General features: G+C 41.0%; 2 protein-coding genes across 2 annotated transcripts; both read right to left on the bottom strand.

The window, feature by feature from the left end:
- Nucleotides 1-751: 751 nt before the first annotated feature.
- LOC145818290 (uncharacterized) lies at nt 752-1252 on the bottom strand. The gene has a single exon (XM_082912908.1). The coding sequence runs from the start codon at nt 1250-1252 to the stop codon at nt 752-754; it is 501 nt and encodes a 166-aa protein (XP_082769034.1).
- Nucleotides 1253-7728: 6476 nt separating this feature from the next.
- On the bottom strand, nt 7729-13946 carry LOC145818230 (uncharacterized). Its single transcript, XM_082912882.1, has 4 exons — nt 12052-13946; nt 8334-11958; nt 8079-8109; nt 7729-7949 (listed from the first exon to the last, which is right to left on the bottom strand). The coding sequence occupies exons 1-4, from the start codon at nt 13944-13946 to the stop codon at nt 7729-7731; spliced, it is 5772 nt and encodes a 1923-aa protein (XP_082769008.1).
- Nucleotides 13947-15486: the final 1540 nt, after the last annotated feature.

Below are 15486 nucleotides of genomic sequence, written 5' to 3'. Positions count from 1 at the left end.
CTAAACTAAATAAACCATACATAATAGGAAGTAACCAAAGTGTGTTCATGTGCCGCATGAAAATGTAATGAGGAACATGAACACACCCGATATCTAAGTAGCAAAAAGTCGGATGGAAACAGAAAATCACGGACACCCGTGTACATCCCCACACGGGTAGGCAAAAATACCAACACACTCTAAAGAAAACAAACATAATGGAAAGTCAATCTTCACACACGAGGCACATATAGCAGCCATCAACACAATCATATCCAGCTTCGAGCTTTGAGTCAACCCGAACTGAAGAACAAACCATGCAACACCGTCCAAGAACTGCTGCTAAACCATGAAACCCAAACAGATTCTACACATTATAGTAGACCTTGTAATCCAGCAAAGACCGAACAGAATTAAATAATCATTAACAGAGTACTTTGCGAGACTCAGAAACATGAAGCATTTAACATCACACATATAATTGCTCACTACACTCAACCCACAAGTATCTACGCTCACATCACTCGCAAAAAACAAAGCTCCATACACCCACAAAAGAAAAATACAGAGAATATATAAAAGCTTGTTAGTTCCTCTCAATGTGGCTAGTAATGTGGGGGATATGGAGTGTTTATTCCTCACACGAAACTCAACCCTCAGATTGATTGGCATACACTCAACAATCGGCTTTCCAGGACTCCAAGCACCTATATGAATAACAAACATTAGGAAACCCCACAATGTAGTTTCTAACCTTCACTCAACCCACATTTTATGAACTCTTATTCCTCACATCAGCAGCAGCAAGCTTCAGCATAGTATGAGGCAATTTCCATGAGCTAAGATACCATCTGTCATTATGGTTAGACTTTAAATTGGTAATATGCATTACCCTGAATCTAACCATATCCACAATACACTTTATAACAACCTCTTCAGGGACCACATATCTTTTACTAAACACTCTATTATTCCTAACAACCCATAACTGGTACACAGTACAAGTAAATGCAAGCTTGGTAATAATAGTCCCTAAGGAATTCCCTTTCACAGATTTAGCAATGACCTGGACCAAATCATCCCAAAGGAGGGATGGCCAATCAACATTTATTTTACCTTTAATACAAGACCACACCCGTTCCGAGAATGGACACTCAAAGAAAAGGTGGTTATGGTCTTCATCATGGTACTGACAAAATACACATACAGCAGATTGTGTCACACCAAAAAGGTGCAACCTGTCCCCAGTGTTCAGTCTGCCCAGAATCGCCATCCAAACCACAAAACTCACTTTAGGGATATTGTGGGGGCCCCAGTAAGTTCTCTTTGTTAGAGGCTAAGCAAGATTAGTTTGATATTAACTTCGCCACTTGAACAAATGAAACAATTAAGGGGCCCAAGCTAATTAGTTCCTAGAATGAAAGAGAGAAGGATGGAGAAGCACAGAGAAAGTTAGAGAGAAACTATCTTCTTGAGAGCTAGACAATAAAGTTAGAGAAAAAAAAGGGAAATAGGAAGAAAATCAAGCGGAATTCAAATTCAACCTTTTGCACATGAGAATTGAACACTTAGGAGATTTCGAAAACCTTAATCGTTCAAGTTAAACTAATGGTTGTTAAGTTACAATATTTGGGTGAATAAATTAAGTTACAATCACTCAGTAAATTCTCTTTGTTAGAGGCTAAGCAAGATTAGTTTGATTTAAACTTCGCCACTTGAATAAATGAAACAATTAGGGGGGCCGAGGCTAATTAGTTTCTCGAACAAAAAAGAGAGAAGGATGGAGAAGCGCCGAGAAGTTAGAGAGAAACCTTTTTCTTGAGAGCTAGAAGAGACAGTTAAAGAAAAGAAACAGAAAGAGGAAGAAAATCAATGGGAATTCAAATTCATCCTTTTGGATTTGAGAATTGAACACTTAGGTGACTTGGAAAAGCTTAAATGACGTGCTTAAGTCAAACTAGTATCGATAATTACTCAGTAAATTCTCTGTCTTTATGGCTAAGCAAGATTAGTTTGACTTAAACTTTGCCACTTAAGCCAATGGAACAATTAGGGTCCCAAGCTGATTAGTTCCTTGAACGAAAGAGAGAAGGACGGGGAAGCACAGAGGAAGTTAGAGGGAGACTTTTTTCTTGAGAGCTAGAAGAAGAGAAAGTTAGAGAAAAGAAAGAGAAGTAGGAAGAAAATCAAAGGGAATTCACATTCATCCTTTTGAAGTTGAGAATTGAACACTTAGGTGATTTCGAAAATCATAAATGAGGGGGATTAGGTTGAGAGCTTCTCTCACTAGTTTCTAGAGAGAGAAAGCTCTCTCCGTTGTTACCCATGGAGTCTTTTTTTGGGTGGATTTACCCATGGAGTCTTGAGGTTCCCTTATCAGATTATTAGTCTGGTTTGGGTGGTGCTGGTTGTTGTTACTGAATCTGGTCATATTTTTTTGTCCAGATTTAGGAGGGTTTGTTGCTTGTTCCGTTTCTGGACAGTGTTTTGTCCGATTGGTTGTGTTGGGTTCACGCATGGCCTGAAGTTTGGAGGCAAGCGCAGAGTTTCTACCTTAGTGGTTCAAGTGATTTCTGGGCTGTCACCGGTGTTTGTGTTGCTGTTGGAGTTCATACACTGAGCTCCGTGATGGTAACTCGTGGTGCAAGGGGTGTTTATTTCTGTTAGCTCCGTGTTGGTAACCCGTGTTGCTGTTGGGCTGTCACCGGTGTTTATTTCTGAGTTGTGTACTACGGCTTCCGGCGTCGTTCACCGTGGTTCTAAAAACTTGGTGTGAGTGCCCATCCATGGCTGTTTGGGTGGGCAAGGAACGTGTTGAAAGTGATGAGTGGCTACACACGTTACAGCTGCGCGTGTGTGGTGGAAGTTGGTAATGGAGTCCAGCTTTCCCGCCGTTTTTTGGCAGCTGTAAGTGTGGGATGTGATGTAAAGAAAAGCGTATGGTGCTGATGTACTTCACTCTATCGTGATATTTGTTAATATATATAGTTATATATATTCGGCAAAGTGGGTTCTCACCTGGCACAGCAAGTTTGTTTGGTGGCCATCAGAAGTTTTAGTGGAGTTACACGTGAGTGAATTTTGGCCCACGGTTTTGGGTTTCAAAACAAGCACATGGTTTGGTTTGGTGATCTTGATTTATGGTGGGGCCAGCCAAGTTTGATATTGTTTATTACCCAGCAATGAGGTTGTATAGTGGCTTGTTTGGAGATGGGGCCCGCCACTACACATTGTTGGTAAAGCCACAAAAGTGAGCTGGAGGAGTAGTATGGATTGTCACGTGGGTCCATCATTTAAGGACGGAAAAATGGCCTTTGCAAGTGGTAGGGCCCACGGTGGTTATTTTTAAGTTGGTTTTGATGGTGTGGCCGTGGTTTTGAGTTGGAGTGGGTGGGCCCACGGTGGTTATTTTTTTTTTAATTGGTTTTGATGGTGTGGGTGGGCCCACGGTGGACTTCTTAGTGGGTCTTTGGATTTCAAATCAGTGGGTTCTTTGGGCTTGTGCTGTAATTGGTTTGTAAAGGTTTTTTGATGCATAGCTCCGTGGGTTTCTTCAATACCGTGCGATTTTGATTAGTGCAAGTGTGTGCTGTCCGTGGCCTCCATTGTTTTTATGGTCCACGGCCAATTAAGGTAAATTAGAAATTTGTTTAGTCCATGAAGTTTGCTGTCTACTACATTTGGTTTTTGGTTATTGATCCGTACATATTCATGTGATTTGGCTTAGAGCAGTTCTCTGACCTCTTCTGGTGTGGAGTGAGGGGGACACTGCCATGGGGAATTGAGGTGTGGAATTTTGCCATTGCTGGAACTGGGAGATGTATGGTGAGTTAATTGGATTTTGATTGGCTCTTGTGTGGACAACATTTTGCCTGGGCTGTGCTTCTTTGTTGTTGATAAATCCAAGTGGGTGAGTGGTTTTGTTTTGGAAATTGGTGGGCCTTTAATTTTTGATTAGCCACAATGCAGCGGACCTTTTGTAGTCAGTTATTTCATGATGATTGATTGTGTGATCCTCATGTGACTCGATATTAGGGTGGTTTTGAGCCATCTCCACCAAGAGTGATTGGGGAGTCACTGCTTTGGGGAATTCGATAACTAGCCGAGTTAGAGACTGGGAGATGAGCGGGAGGCTAGCTACCAGTTTGCTGGTCGCTTCTTGTCTTCATGTGACCCATCCTAATTGATTGTATTGCCACGCCTGACATGGAGTGAAGGGGACACTGCCGTGGGGCTTGAGGCTTGTGATCTACCACGGAAGGGACTGGGGGATGTGATGATTGCTCTCATGTTTTGTTGGCTATGTATTGGTTTGTTGCAGCGGGGCTATTGCTTTTTCACTAAACTTCTCAAGACCGTTGATTATGGTGATTGACTATGCAGGCTTCATGTGATCAGCCAGGATCTTTCATGGGATAGATATTTTCCTTCGTCATAGCTTTGGTTGAGTGGCTAGGATGTCACGGCTCTGAGAAGCGAGATGCTTATTAGATTCCATGCTTTCATCCGAAGTAGAGACTGGGAGCAAGCGGGGACAGTTATCATTATCGATTGGTCTTGTTGGGTGTTTAGTTTGTTACATTTGTATTGTGTGTTTGTTTGTTATGTTCTTGAGTCTGTGGTGTGTTTTTGTTTACTTGCCCATATATCCACCCCAAGTTCCCATCTATTATCTTTGATAGTAGGGGTTACTTGGGAAAATTTAGGATATATGAGCAAAGTGGGGTTCTATTTTTTCTGTTGTTCTTTCACTTTTTGCGAGTGTGATTATATGTTGTAGGATGTCCAGTGGTAATTTGTGGTGTTTTTTGTTCGTCTTTATTTGTTGTTGGGCGTACCTGGGGTATGCCCCTTGTAAACTTGTACATTTACTGTCTTTATTTTATGACTTACTTATCCAAAAAAAAAATCATAAATGAGGTGTTTAAGTTAAACGAATATCGTTCAGCTACAGTTACTCAGTAAATTCTCTTTTTTAGAGGCTAAGCAAGATTAGTTTGAGTTAAACTTGGCCACTTAAACTAATGGAACAATTAGGGGCCCAAGCTAATTAGTTCCTAGAACAAAAAAGAGAAGGACGGAGAAGCACAGAGAAAGTTAGAGAGAAACTTTTTTCTTGAGAGATAGAAGAAATAGTTAGAGAAAAGAAAGAGAAACGGGAAAAAAAGTCATAGGGAATTCACATTCGTCCTTTTAGGCATGAGAATTGAACAGTTGGGGAATTTGGGAAACCTTAAATGCAGTGCTTATGTTTAACTAATATCGTTAAGTGGCAATTACACAGTAAATCCTTTTTCTTAGATGCTAAGCAAGATTTGTTGGAGTTAAACTTGGCCACTTAAGCTAATGGAACAGTTAGGGTCCCAAGCGAATTAGTTTCCTAGAACAAAAGATAGAAGGGTGGAGAAGCACAGAGAAAGTTGGAGAGAAAACTATCTTCTTGAGAGCTATACGAGAAAGTTAAAAGAAAAGAAAGAGAAATAGGAAGAAAATTAAAGGGAATTCAAATTCATCGTTTTAGACTTGAGAATTAAACGCTTAAGTGATTTCGAAAGACTTAAATGAGGAGAGAATGATGGAGAGGCACAAAGAAAGATAGAAACTTTCTGCTTTGAGAGCCAGAAGAGAAAAGTATAAGAGAAAAGAAAGAGGAATTGGAAGAAAGTCAAAGGGAATTCATTCAAATTCATCCTTCTGGGCTTGAGAATTTAACACTTAGATGATTTAAGAAACCATAAATGTGGTGTTTATGTTAAACTGATATCGTTAAGCTACAAATATTCAGTAAATTCTATTGCTCAGTGGCTATGCAAGATTAGGTTGAGTTAAACTTGGCCACTTAAGCGAATGAAACATTTACGGGACCCAAGCTAATTAGTTACTAGAACAGAATGAAGAAGCATGGAGAAGCACAGATAAAGTTAGAGAGAAACTTTCTTCTTGAGAGCTAGAAGACAAAGTTAGAGAAAACGAAAGAGAAATACGAAGAAAATTACAGGGAATTCAAATTGATCCTTTTGGACTTGAGAATTGAACACTTGGGTGATTTTGAAAACCTCAAATGGGATGTTTAAATTGAACTAATATCTTTAAGCTACAGTTACCCCATAAATTCGTTTTCTTAGAGGCTAAGCAAGATTAGTTTGATTTCAACCTGGCCACTTAATGAAACAATTAGGGGCCCAAGCTAATTAGTTCCTAGAACGAAAGAGAGAAGGATGGAGAAGCACAGAGAAAGTCAAGGAGAAACTATATTCTTGAGAGCTAGACAAGAAAGTTAGAGAAAAGAAAGAGAAATTGGAAGAAAATCAAACGGAACACAAATTCAACCTTTTGGACTTGAGAATTGAACACTTAGGAGATATCGAAAACCTTAAATGAGGTGTTTAAGTTAAACTAATGTTGTTAAGTTACAATTACTCAGTAAGTTCTCTTTTTTTTTTTTGGTGGATAAGTCATAAAATAAAATCTTTAGTAAGGTCCACAAACCTGAAGAGGTTGTTACTAACTCTATTATCCAAATGGTTAGGGGTAGGCTCCTTTCTTTGGAAAATATTAAACCTTCTGCAGGTGATCATTGGTTTTTGGAGAAATGGAATCTACCCTACAAAATCATGCAGCCGACCAATGCTATTGCAGATGGCAGGAGAATGAGTGGTGTAAGTTCACCTACAATTAGGGTCGAGTGATGGTGAGCACATACTGTGTGGTTTTACTAATTGGGTGTTCTTTTTGTAGGTTCTTTCCTTCCTTAGCAGGTTATGATGAATCCTATATCATTGAAGTGGCTGATTGGAGGGTTGAGTGATGTGAGCAAGCAAAATATTTTCTGCCACTGTGGGTTTTTTTTTTTTTTGGGTGAATAACCACTGTGGGTTGAGTGATGAGAGACAGTATACATGTTTTGCTCTAACATTTATTATATATTATATATATTTTGTGCAGGTTTATGGAGCTTTTAAGTATACTGTCCATCTTTTTCTTTTGAGAAATCTTGTAAGGTGTGGGTCAAGTGATGTGAGGTTCTATATGGAGTGGAATGACATGCTTTATTGTGGGCCGAGTGTGGGGAGGTCCTATACAGTGTGCTTATTATTTCTGCTGCTCTATGATCTTCATTACAGATGTGGTACTTTCAACCCATGGCTGGTGGTTTACGTCGTGGTGCGGAGGTGTGGTGATTCCTTAATCCGTAGTTACCTGAGGCTGTTGACAGTGTTTTTATCTCATGCAGTGGAGGAGTGTTGGCTGATTGCTGCATAGGTTCGGGTGGCAGTTGGCAGGGTGTGTATGTACCATGGTGATGGCTGCTTTTTTTTGTTTTTGGGTGGATAAGTCATAAAATAAAAGACAAAAAACTTACACCACGACAAGGGGCATACCCCAGGCCCTAACCAAGCACTATACAAGAACCAAAAGAAAACAGAACCTAAGCCAATCCAGAAATTACCCAGAAAGACTAACACCGAACCATTATCAAACTAGACAAATTAACAAAAAGCAGAAACTAAAATAAAGCAGACATACAAAATAGGAAGGAACCAAAGTGTGTTCATGTGCCGCATGAAAAAGCAATGAGGGACATGAACACACCCGATATCTAAGTAGCAAAAAAGTCGGAAGGAAACATAGAACATCCGTGTACACCCCACACGGGTAGGCAAAGTACCAAACATACTCTTAAAGAAGACAAACATAAAAGAAATTAAATCTTCACACACGAGGCGCATCTTGCAGCCATCAACACAATCATATCCAGCAACCCATGCAGCACCGTCCAAACAATGCATAACAGGCAATTCCACAGCTTTCTTCAAACACAGAGGCGCCTTCAGCAGCCATCAACACGATCATAGACACTTCCGCAGCTTTCACTAACCCAGGTTGATCACCGAAACAGGCAGCATCAATACGGGTACACTGATGCCACTCCATACACCGAAAACAGTGGTTAGACATTATAATAAACCCTGTCAAAATCAAATACCAAGACAGGATTAGCCAATCCCCAAACCGATAGCACTCATAAGACAGGGGCATATTACTTGTAACAACACACATATATATGCTCTCATCACTCAACCCACAAATATATATACTCTCATCACTCAAGAACGATGCTCCACACACCTGCAAAATAGATATACAGAGAATATTCAAAATAAACATGTTAGCTCCTCTCAATATGGCTAGTGATTGTGGGTTAGGATTAAATTTGTTCCTCACACTATACTCAACCCTCATAAAAAAATGGCACACACTCAAGTTGCTCCTTCCCAATTAGCCGCAAACCTATATCAATAGCAAACATTAGGAAACCCCACAATGTATTTGCTTACTTTCACTCAACCCACATTTTGTGAAATCACATCCCTCACAGCAGGTTCGGCATGTTTCAGCACAGTATGAGGAATCTTCCACGAAGTCAAGTACCATCTATCAGTATGGTGAGGCTTCAGATTGTTTATGTACATAACCCTGAATCTAACCATGTCCATAATATGCTTTATGACCACTTCTTCAGGGACCATATCCTTACCAAAGACTCTATTATTCCTAGCAATCCATAACTGGTACACAGTACATGTGAATGCAAGCTTGGTAATAATAGTCCCTAGAGATTTCCCTTTTACAGATGTTGCAATAAGCTGAACCAAGTCACCCCAAGGAATTGATGGCCAATTAACATTCATCTTACCTTTTATGCAGGTCCACACTCTATCAGAGAATGGACACTCAAAGAAGAGATGATTGTGATCTTCACAAAAGTGCTGGCAGAAAACACACTCACTAGTCTGGGTCACACCAAAAATTTTTAACCTATCCCCAGTGTTCAATCTGCAAAGGATAGCCATCCACACCACAAAACTCACTTTGGGGATATTATGAGGGCCCCAAAGGAGCTTAGACCAGATCACAGGAACAAAATGGGTCCTCAAAACATGCCACGTGGACTGAATAGTGAACTTACCATTAGCAGTAGGGCTCCAGCTCACATCATCAGGCCCACCCGAAGGGAGGAGAGTGGGAGGAGTACTAGAAATGAGGTCCATTATCTCCCACGAAGATGGGAAAGGCCATTTCCAAGTAGTACCTGCCACAATCTCGCTAACCTTAGCATCAATACCCAAAGCAGAATCATGGGCAATTCTGGGCCCAAAACTATCCCACAAAGAACCCATAGGGTGCCAATTATCAAACCATAGAAAGACCCTAGAACCATCACCCACCCTATGTTTGATTAAAGGGTAAATAATGGGCCTAAGAGAAAGAATTTTCCTCCAAACCCAGGAGGGGTCATTTGGCACCCTAACCCTCCAAAAACTTCTACCCTTGAGGATATACGATCTAATCCAGAGACACCACATAGATTGGTCACCCCCAGAAAAAAGGAACCAGACATGTTTAGCAATAGCAGCTTTGTTCCACACTTGGAGAGATTTAAACCCCAAGCCCCCTTCATTTTTAGGGGAGCACATTCTATCCCAAGACACCTTAGCCCCATACTTCTTCAGATCACACCCGGACCAGAAAAAAGCTCTAAAAAGACTCTCTAAAGAACGGATGACCTTCTTAGGAAGAATAAACAACGAAGTCCAGTACACTTGCATAGAAAAAAGGACAGATTGGATCAACTGGCCTCTACCAGCATAGGTAAGGCACTTATTAGTCCAACTTTTAATTCTCTTAGTGATACGCTCCACAAGCTGATCACAATCAGCAGCTTTGAGTTTAGTAGAGACTAAAGGAACCCCTAAGTACCTCACAGGCAAAGCACCTTCGCTAAAATTACAAACCCGAAGGATCTCATCCCTCATTTTCGTTTCACAGCCCGAGAAGAAGATGTGGCTCTTATTAGGGCTAGGGGACAACCCAGATAAGCTTTCAAATTCCTCTAAGCCCATTTTGATAGACTGAACAGTGAACACATCCCCCTTACAGAACATCATCAAATCATCTGCAAAGCACAAATTAACAATCTTTGTTTTCTCACACCGCCAATGAAATTTGAAGTCAGGGTGAGAGGCCTTCTCAGCCAAAATCCTAGAGAGGATCTCCATAACAATGACAAAAAGATACGGAGACATGGGGTCTCCTTGCCCATTAATACAAATGGAATATGTAGGGCTAGTCATGCAAGCTTTTATCCAAAGAATGATATTAGGGGGGAACCCCATAGCACTAAGAACATCTAGAACAAACTCCCATCTAACATTATCATAGGCTTTCATAATATCCACTTTCATGGCACACCTGGGAGAAGGAGAAGACCTATGATAGCCCCTCATAAGTTCTTGTGAAAGAAAGATATTATCAGAAATTCTCCTCCCAGGGACAAAAGCTGATTGCACAGGATCAATAAGATCATGGAGAACAACTTTAATTCTGTCAGCAATGATCTTAGAGATACACTTATACAAAGTATTACAACACGAGATAGGACGAAAATCTCCCACTCTTTCAGCATTGGGGATCTTAGGAATAAGAGCAATGGTGGTACTATTCATTTCCTGAAGGAGTTCCCCCGAAGTAAAAAAAGATTGGATAGCTTCAACAACCTCTCTACCCACAATATCCCAAGCTTTCAGAAAGAAGCCAGCAGAAAACCCATCAGGGCCGGGGGCCTTGTTTGCTTTAAGGGATCGAAAAGCATCAGTGATTTCTTTCACAGTAACTTCCCGAGAAAGGATATGATACTGAGCTTCAGACACTTTTTTGGTGATGAGATTACTAATCCTATCATGCCCATTGTACTGGTCAGTAAAAGGCTTCCCAAATAAACTAGTGAAAGAGTCCACAAAGGATTTATGGACCTCATCACTTTTAGTCACTCTAACCCCATCAGGAAGGACAACACTATGAATCCGCCCCCTATTCACATTCCCCTTAACAGTTCTAAAGAAGAATTTGGAGTTCCTGTCCCCTAAACCTAGCCATTGGACCCGGGATTTCTGATGGGCAAGACTTTCCTCGGCTTTACTGAGGTCCACATATCTACCATAGGCATTCCTTTCCTCCTCTTGAAGGGTTAAGTTCATCGGATCTTTATCAAGCTTACTCTGAGAATTAAGTAACTGATCCTTAGCCACCCCAACTCTGGTAGAAATCTCGCTGTACTCCTTTTTGTTCAAAGCTTTTAAAATAGGTTTCAGAGATTTAAGCTTTTGACAGACCCTAAACATAGGAGAGCCCCTGACATACTTACGCCACACATCATACACTTTAGGAAGAAACTCAACATGGTCGGCCCAAAAATCAAAGAACTTAAAGGGCTTATTAAGCTTAACAGCACTAGAACCAAAATTCACAATCACAGGAGAATGATCAGAGACTCCAGGAGGCAAAAAGAGAGCATGCGAGTTAGGATAAACAGTAAGCCACCTCTCATTAACAAGAACCCTATCAATTTTAGAGGTAATAAAATTTCCACCCCCCCTCTTGTTAGACCAAGTAAATTGACACCCAGTATAACACAAATCTTCCAACTCAGAATCCAAAATGAGATTATTAAAAACACCATTTTCACTATTCCAGCCCTCCTTGCCCCCCATTTTTTCATACGAAAACCGAACAGCATTAAAGTCTCCAAGGAAGACAGATGGATGACTAGCATGGTTGATAGCAATTTTTTTTACATCACAAAAAAAAGGAAGTCTCAACTCATGCTTATTTTCTGCATAAACAAAAGTAGCAAAAAAACTGAGGTCGCTTTCAAAAACAGTCACCTTAACAAAAATGAATTGGTTTGACTGTTGAACCACCAAAATATCACAAAAGTTTGGGTCCCAACAAATCCAAATTCTAGCTGGCAGATCTGGTTGTGCGTTGGACAACAATTTCCAGTTTTTAAAGCTTTGTTCAAAAATTTTAGCTTCATTTTCCAGTTTAATTTTTGTCTCCAAAACCCCCATAATTTTAATATCTTCTTTTTTCACAAAATCAATGACTTCTTTATGTTTTGAAGGGTGATTAAACCCTCTAACATTCCAACAAGAAAGATTTATAGACATGATTAACACAACAAAAAGTCGGGACACAACCAGATCACCACAAAAATACACACAAAATTACCTCTTTTTCTTCCTCTGGCTTCCTGAGTTTCTGCCAGAGGACCTGCTCTTGGTGGAACTGCCCACATTTTTCCCACTAACACCCTTTCCTCCAAGTATTTCCGGTGATTTAGGCCTTTCTGTCTCTTGTCCACCCTGCTTTTCCACGGAAGAAGCTCTTTCTGCCTCTGTTCCCCCATGCTCAATGCTGCTAATAAAATCTGCTGCTGCGGGATGGTCCACACCCTCAGGCTGGAATGCAGCTATCTGAACAGTAGCAGTGGTAACAGTTTGTTCAAACTCAGTATGATCAGGCTGAGGTTCAGCCACCACACCGTGACCCTTTGATGCAGTTGAGCTTGTCTCTTCAACCTGGACATCCTGAATAGGAGATAAATGGTCACCAACTTTCCTTTTTCCCTTATCCTTAACTTTTACCCAGCCCCCATCAGATTCAACCCTTTCTTCAGTATTCTTCTGTAATTCAACAAGTTTTTCCACTTGAGCAGATAGGCAGGTCTTTGTGTCATGCCCAAACACATGACAATGCAAGCATCTAGATGGAACTCCTTGGTATTCCACATGGATATTGATAGAGTCATCGCCATTTGTAAGAGCAAAGCTATCAGGGAAAGCAGAATCTGCTGGGATGTCCACACATACTCTAGCAAAAGAGATACGGCTTCCAGATGATGTAAGTTGATCCATAAATAATGGGACCCCCACTGCACTCGCAACCCTACTTAAACCATCCCCATCCCAGTATTCCAGAGGCACGTTGAAAAATTTCACCCATACAGGAATAGTTTTCTTGTCTTCCTTAGACAGTTTCATCATGCGATGCCACTGTTTAAGGATAAGAAGAAAACCTCCCACATACCACGGCCCCCCTTCTAGCACATCAATACAACAGTCCCGATTTTCAAACATAAAAAATATAAAACCATCATCATTCTTCAGAATCTCTACAAGCCCCTTATTCTTCCACATATTGAGAGCATTATTCTTGATTAGGGTATACGGAAGGTTTTTATCAATGAAATACCCAACCAAGCAAGCTTCCCATTTAACCATGGGGGAATAAGGAGGCATTTCAACAACAAGTTTATCATTCTCCATTTTAGGAGGATAATATTTGAGACAAACCTCTGACCTGACTGAGGCAGAGGCCACATTTGCCCACGATCTCACCTCGGTAGTTCTGTTCTGCCCTCTACCTCCACGGCCACCCCGGTAGTTGGTATTTGCCCCACGACCCCGATATTGAAGCCCACCACGGGAGTTACCTTCAGACCCCCTAGGGTTCGAACCTGATTCATCTGACCCAAGATCATGTTGACTTGCAATCTCTCTAGATCTCCCCTCTACACCCACATGAAGATCCAGATCTTGTGAAACCAGATCAAGAATCTCCATATCTTCCGAAACAACAGGGGGGATCGTTGGTTTCCCAATCGAAACACCCATTGAGGCGATTTGATGCGCAAGAACACGATTTTTAGCAACCTCGACACTATCTGGGAGATCCAGAAGCTTTGATCGTTGTTCTTCCTCCACCCTATCCGACCATTTAGCCCCTTGGGATAACGGTGTTGATACATCTGCGAGAATAGATGTAAGGTAAGGACGACTAGTCTGGGTGTTCTCTTCCATAGCAGATCTCGCCTTGATCGCTGCAAGCCGATCGGAAATCTCTTGGATAGATTCCGCCGTGACCCCTCGCTCTTTCTTCTCGCACTTACTTGCAAGCACCACCAAAGTCTCTAACTCTTCTCCAGATAGCTGTAAACTCTTAGGGCTATGCACACCATAAGATTCACTCAAACCACTTATCGCATTTACTCTCTCATCGGTTAGTATACTCAATTTATTACTTACGGAACCCAAAGTACCAGATACCAATTCGTTTGTTTCCATATCAGTAAATACCCCGCAGCTCAATGAAGAATTGAATGCAAACCCTAGAAACGAAGTTTCTAGAGAGAAGGAGGAGCTTCTCACTCTAACCCATTGCTCTTATAAGTTGTGTACGTCTCTAACGTGATGGCTGCTTCAAGCGCCTTGCTATGCTACAAGTGAGAGCTAATCAGTGGTCTTTCCTGTTATTTGTTAATAATTTTACTGTGCAGTTTGCCCACTCCTACGGGTTGTGTAGGAGGCTTTATGTGCATTTTGGTGTATCGTGTAATCGATTTTTGAGCAACTTCGGTAGGATGGGCCTCTCTTGGCTCATCTCTACGGTTCCTTTTGGGTTGTTATTTTTGTATGATATCTATTTTGTTACAGGTACCTATCCCTACGGGTTGTGTAGGGAGGTTTGTTGTTGTGATAGTGCCTATCCCTACGGGTTGTGTAGGGGTTTTGTTGAAGTGGTGATGTTTTTTGGCTGCTGGCTTTGTCGTTTGTACAAAGTCCCTATCCATCATAGGATATGGCCTCTGTACAGATCGTTTGGCTAGTATTCAATTGGCTCTCTTAATTTTTTTTCTTAATTTTCGGATGTAGCTCCTAGGCTTGGTTTAGTGTTTTTTCTGTATTGTGTTTTCTTGGGCTTCGGTGGCTTTGGGCCGAGGCTCGTGTTGTTGTTCTGTTGTTAGGGCCTGGGGTATGCCCCTTGTATTCTTGTAAATCTTTCTGTTTTATTTATTTCTTATTCACCCAAAAAAAAAGTCATAAAATAAAAGACAAAAAACTTGCACCACGACAAGGGGCATACCTCAGGCCCTAACCAAAGCACAGGAAAAACAAGAAGACTAAGCCATTCCAGAATTACCCAAAAAGACTGACGACCAAACCATATCTATCTGGACAAAATAAATAAAATAAGACAAAAACTAAACTAAATAAACCATACATAATAGGAAGTAACCAAAGTGTGTTCATGTGTCGCATGAAAATGTAATGAGGAACATGAACACACCCGATATCTAAGTAGCAAAAAGTCGGATGGAAACAGAAAATCACGGACACCCGTGTACATCCCACACGGGTAGGCAAAAATACCAACACACTCTAAAGAAAACAAACATAATGGAAAGTCAATCTTCACACACGAGGCGCATATAGCAGCCATCAACACAATCATATCCAGCTTCGAGCTGCGAGTCAACCCAAACTGAAGAACAAACCATGCAGCACCGTCCAAGAACTGCTGCTAAACCATGTAACCCAAACAGATTCTACACATTATAGTAGACCTTGTAATCCAGCAAAGACCAAACAGAATTAAATAATCATGAACAGAGTACTTTGCGAGACTCAGAAACATGAAACATTTAAACATCACACATATATTTGCTCACTACACTCAACCCACAAGTATCTATGCTCACATCACTCGGAAAAACAAAGCTCCATACACCCGCAAAAGAAAAGATACAGAGAATATATAAAAGCTTGTTAGTTCCTCTCAATGTGGCTAGTAATGTGGGGGGGATATGGAGTGTTTATTCCTCAC

Source organism: Camellia sinensis, chromosome 1 (assembly GCF_055761805.1).
Source record: "Camellia sinensis isolate YWXY chromosome 1, ASM5576180v1, whole genome shotgun sequence".
Lineage (NCBI taxonomy): Eukaryota > Viridiplantae > Streptophyta > Magnoliopsida > Ericales > Theaceae > Camellia > Camellia sinensis.
This window is presented reverse-complemented; position numbering and strand designations above follow the sequence as displayed.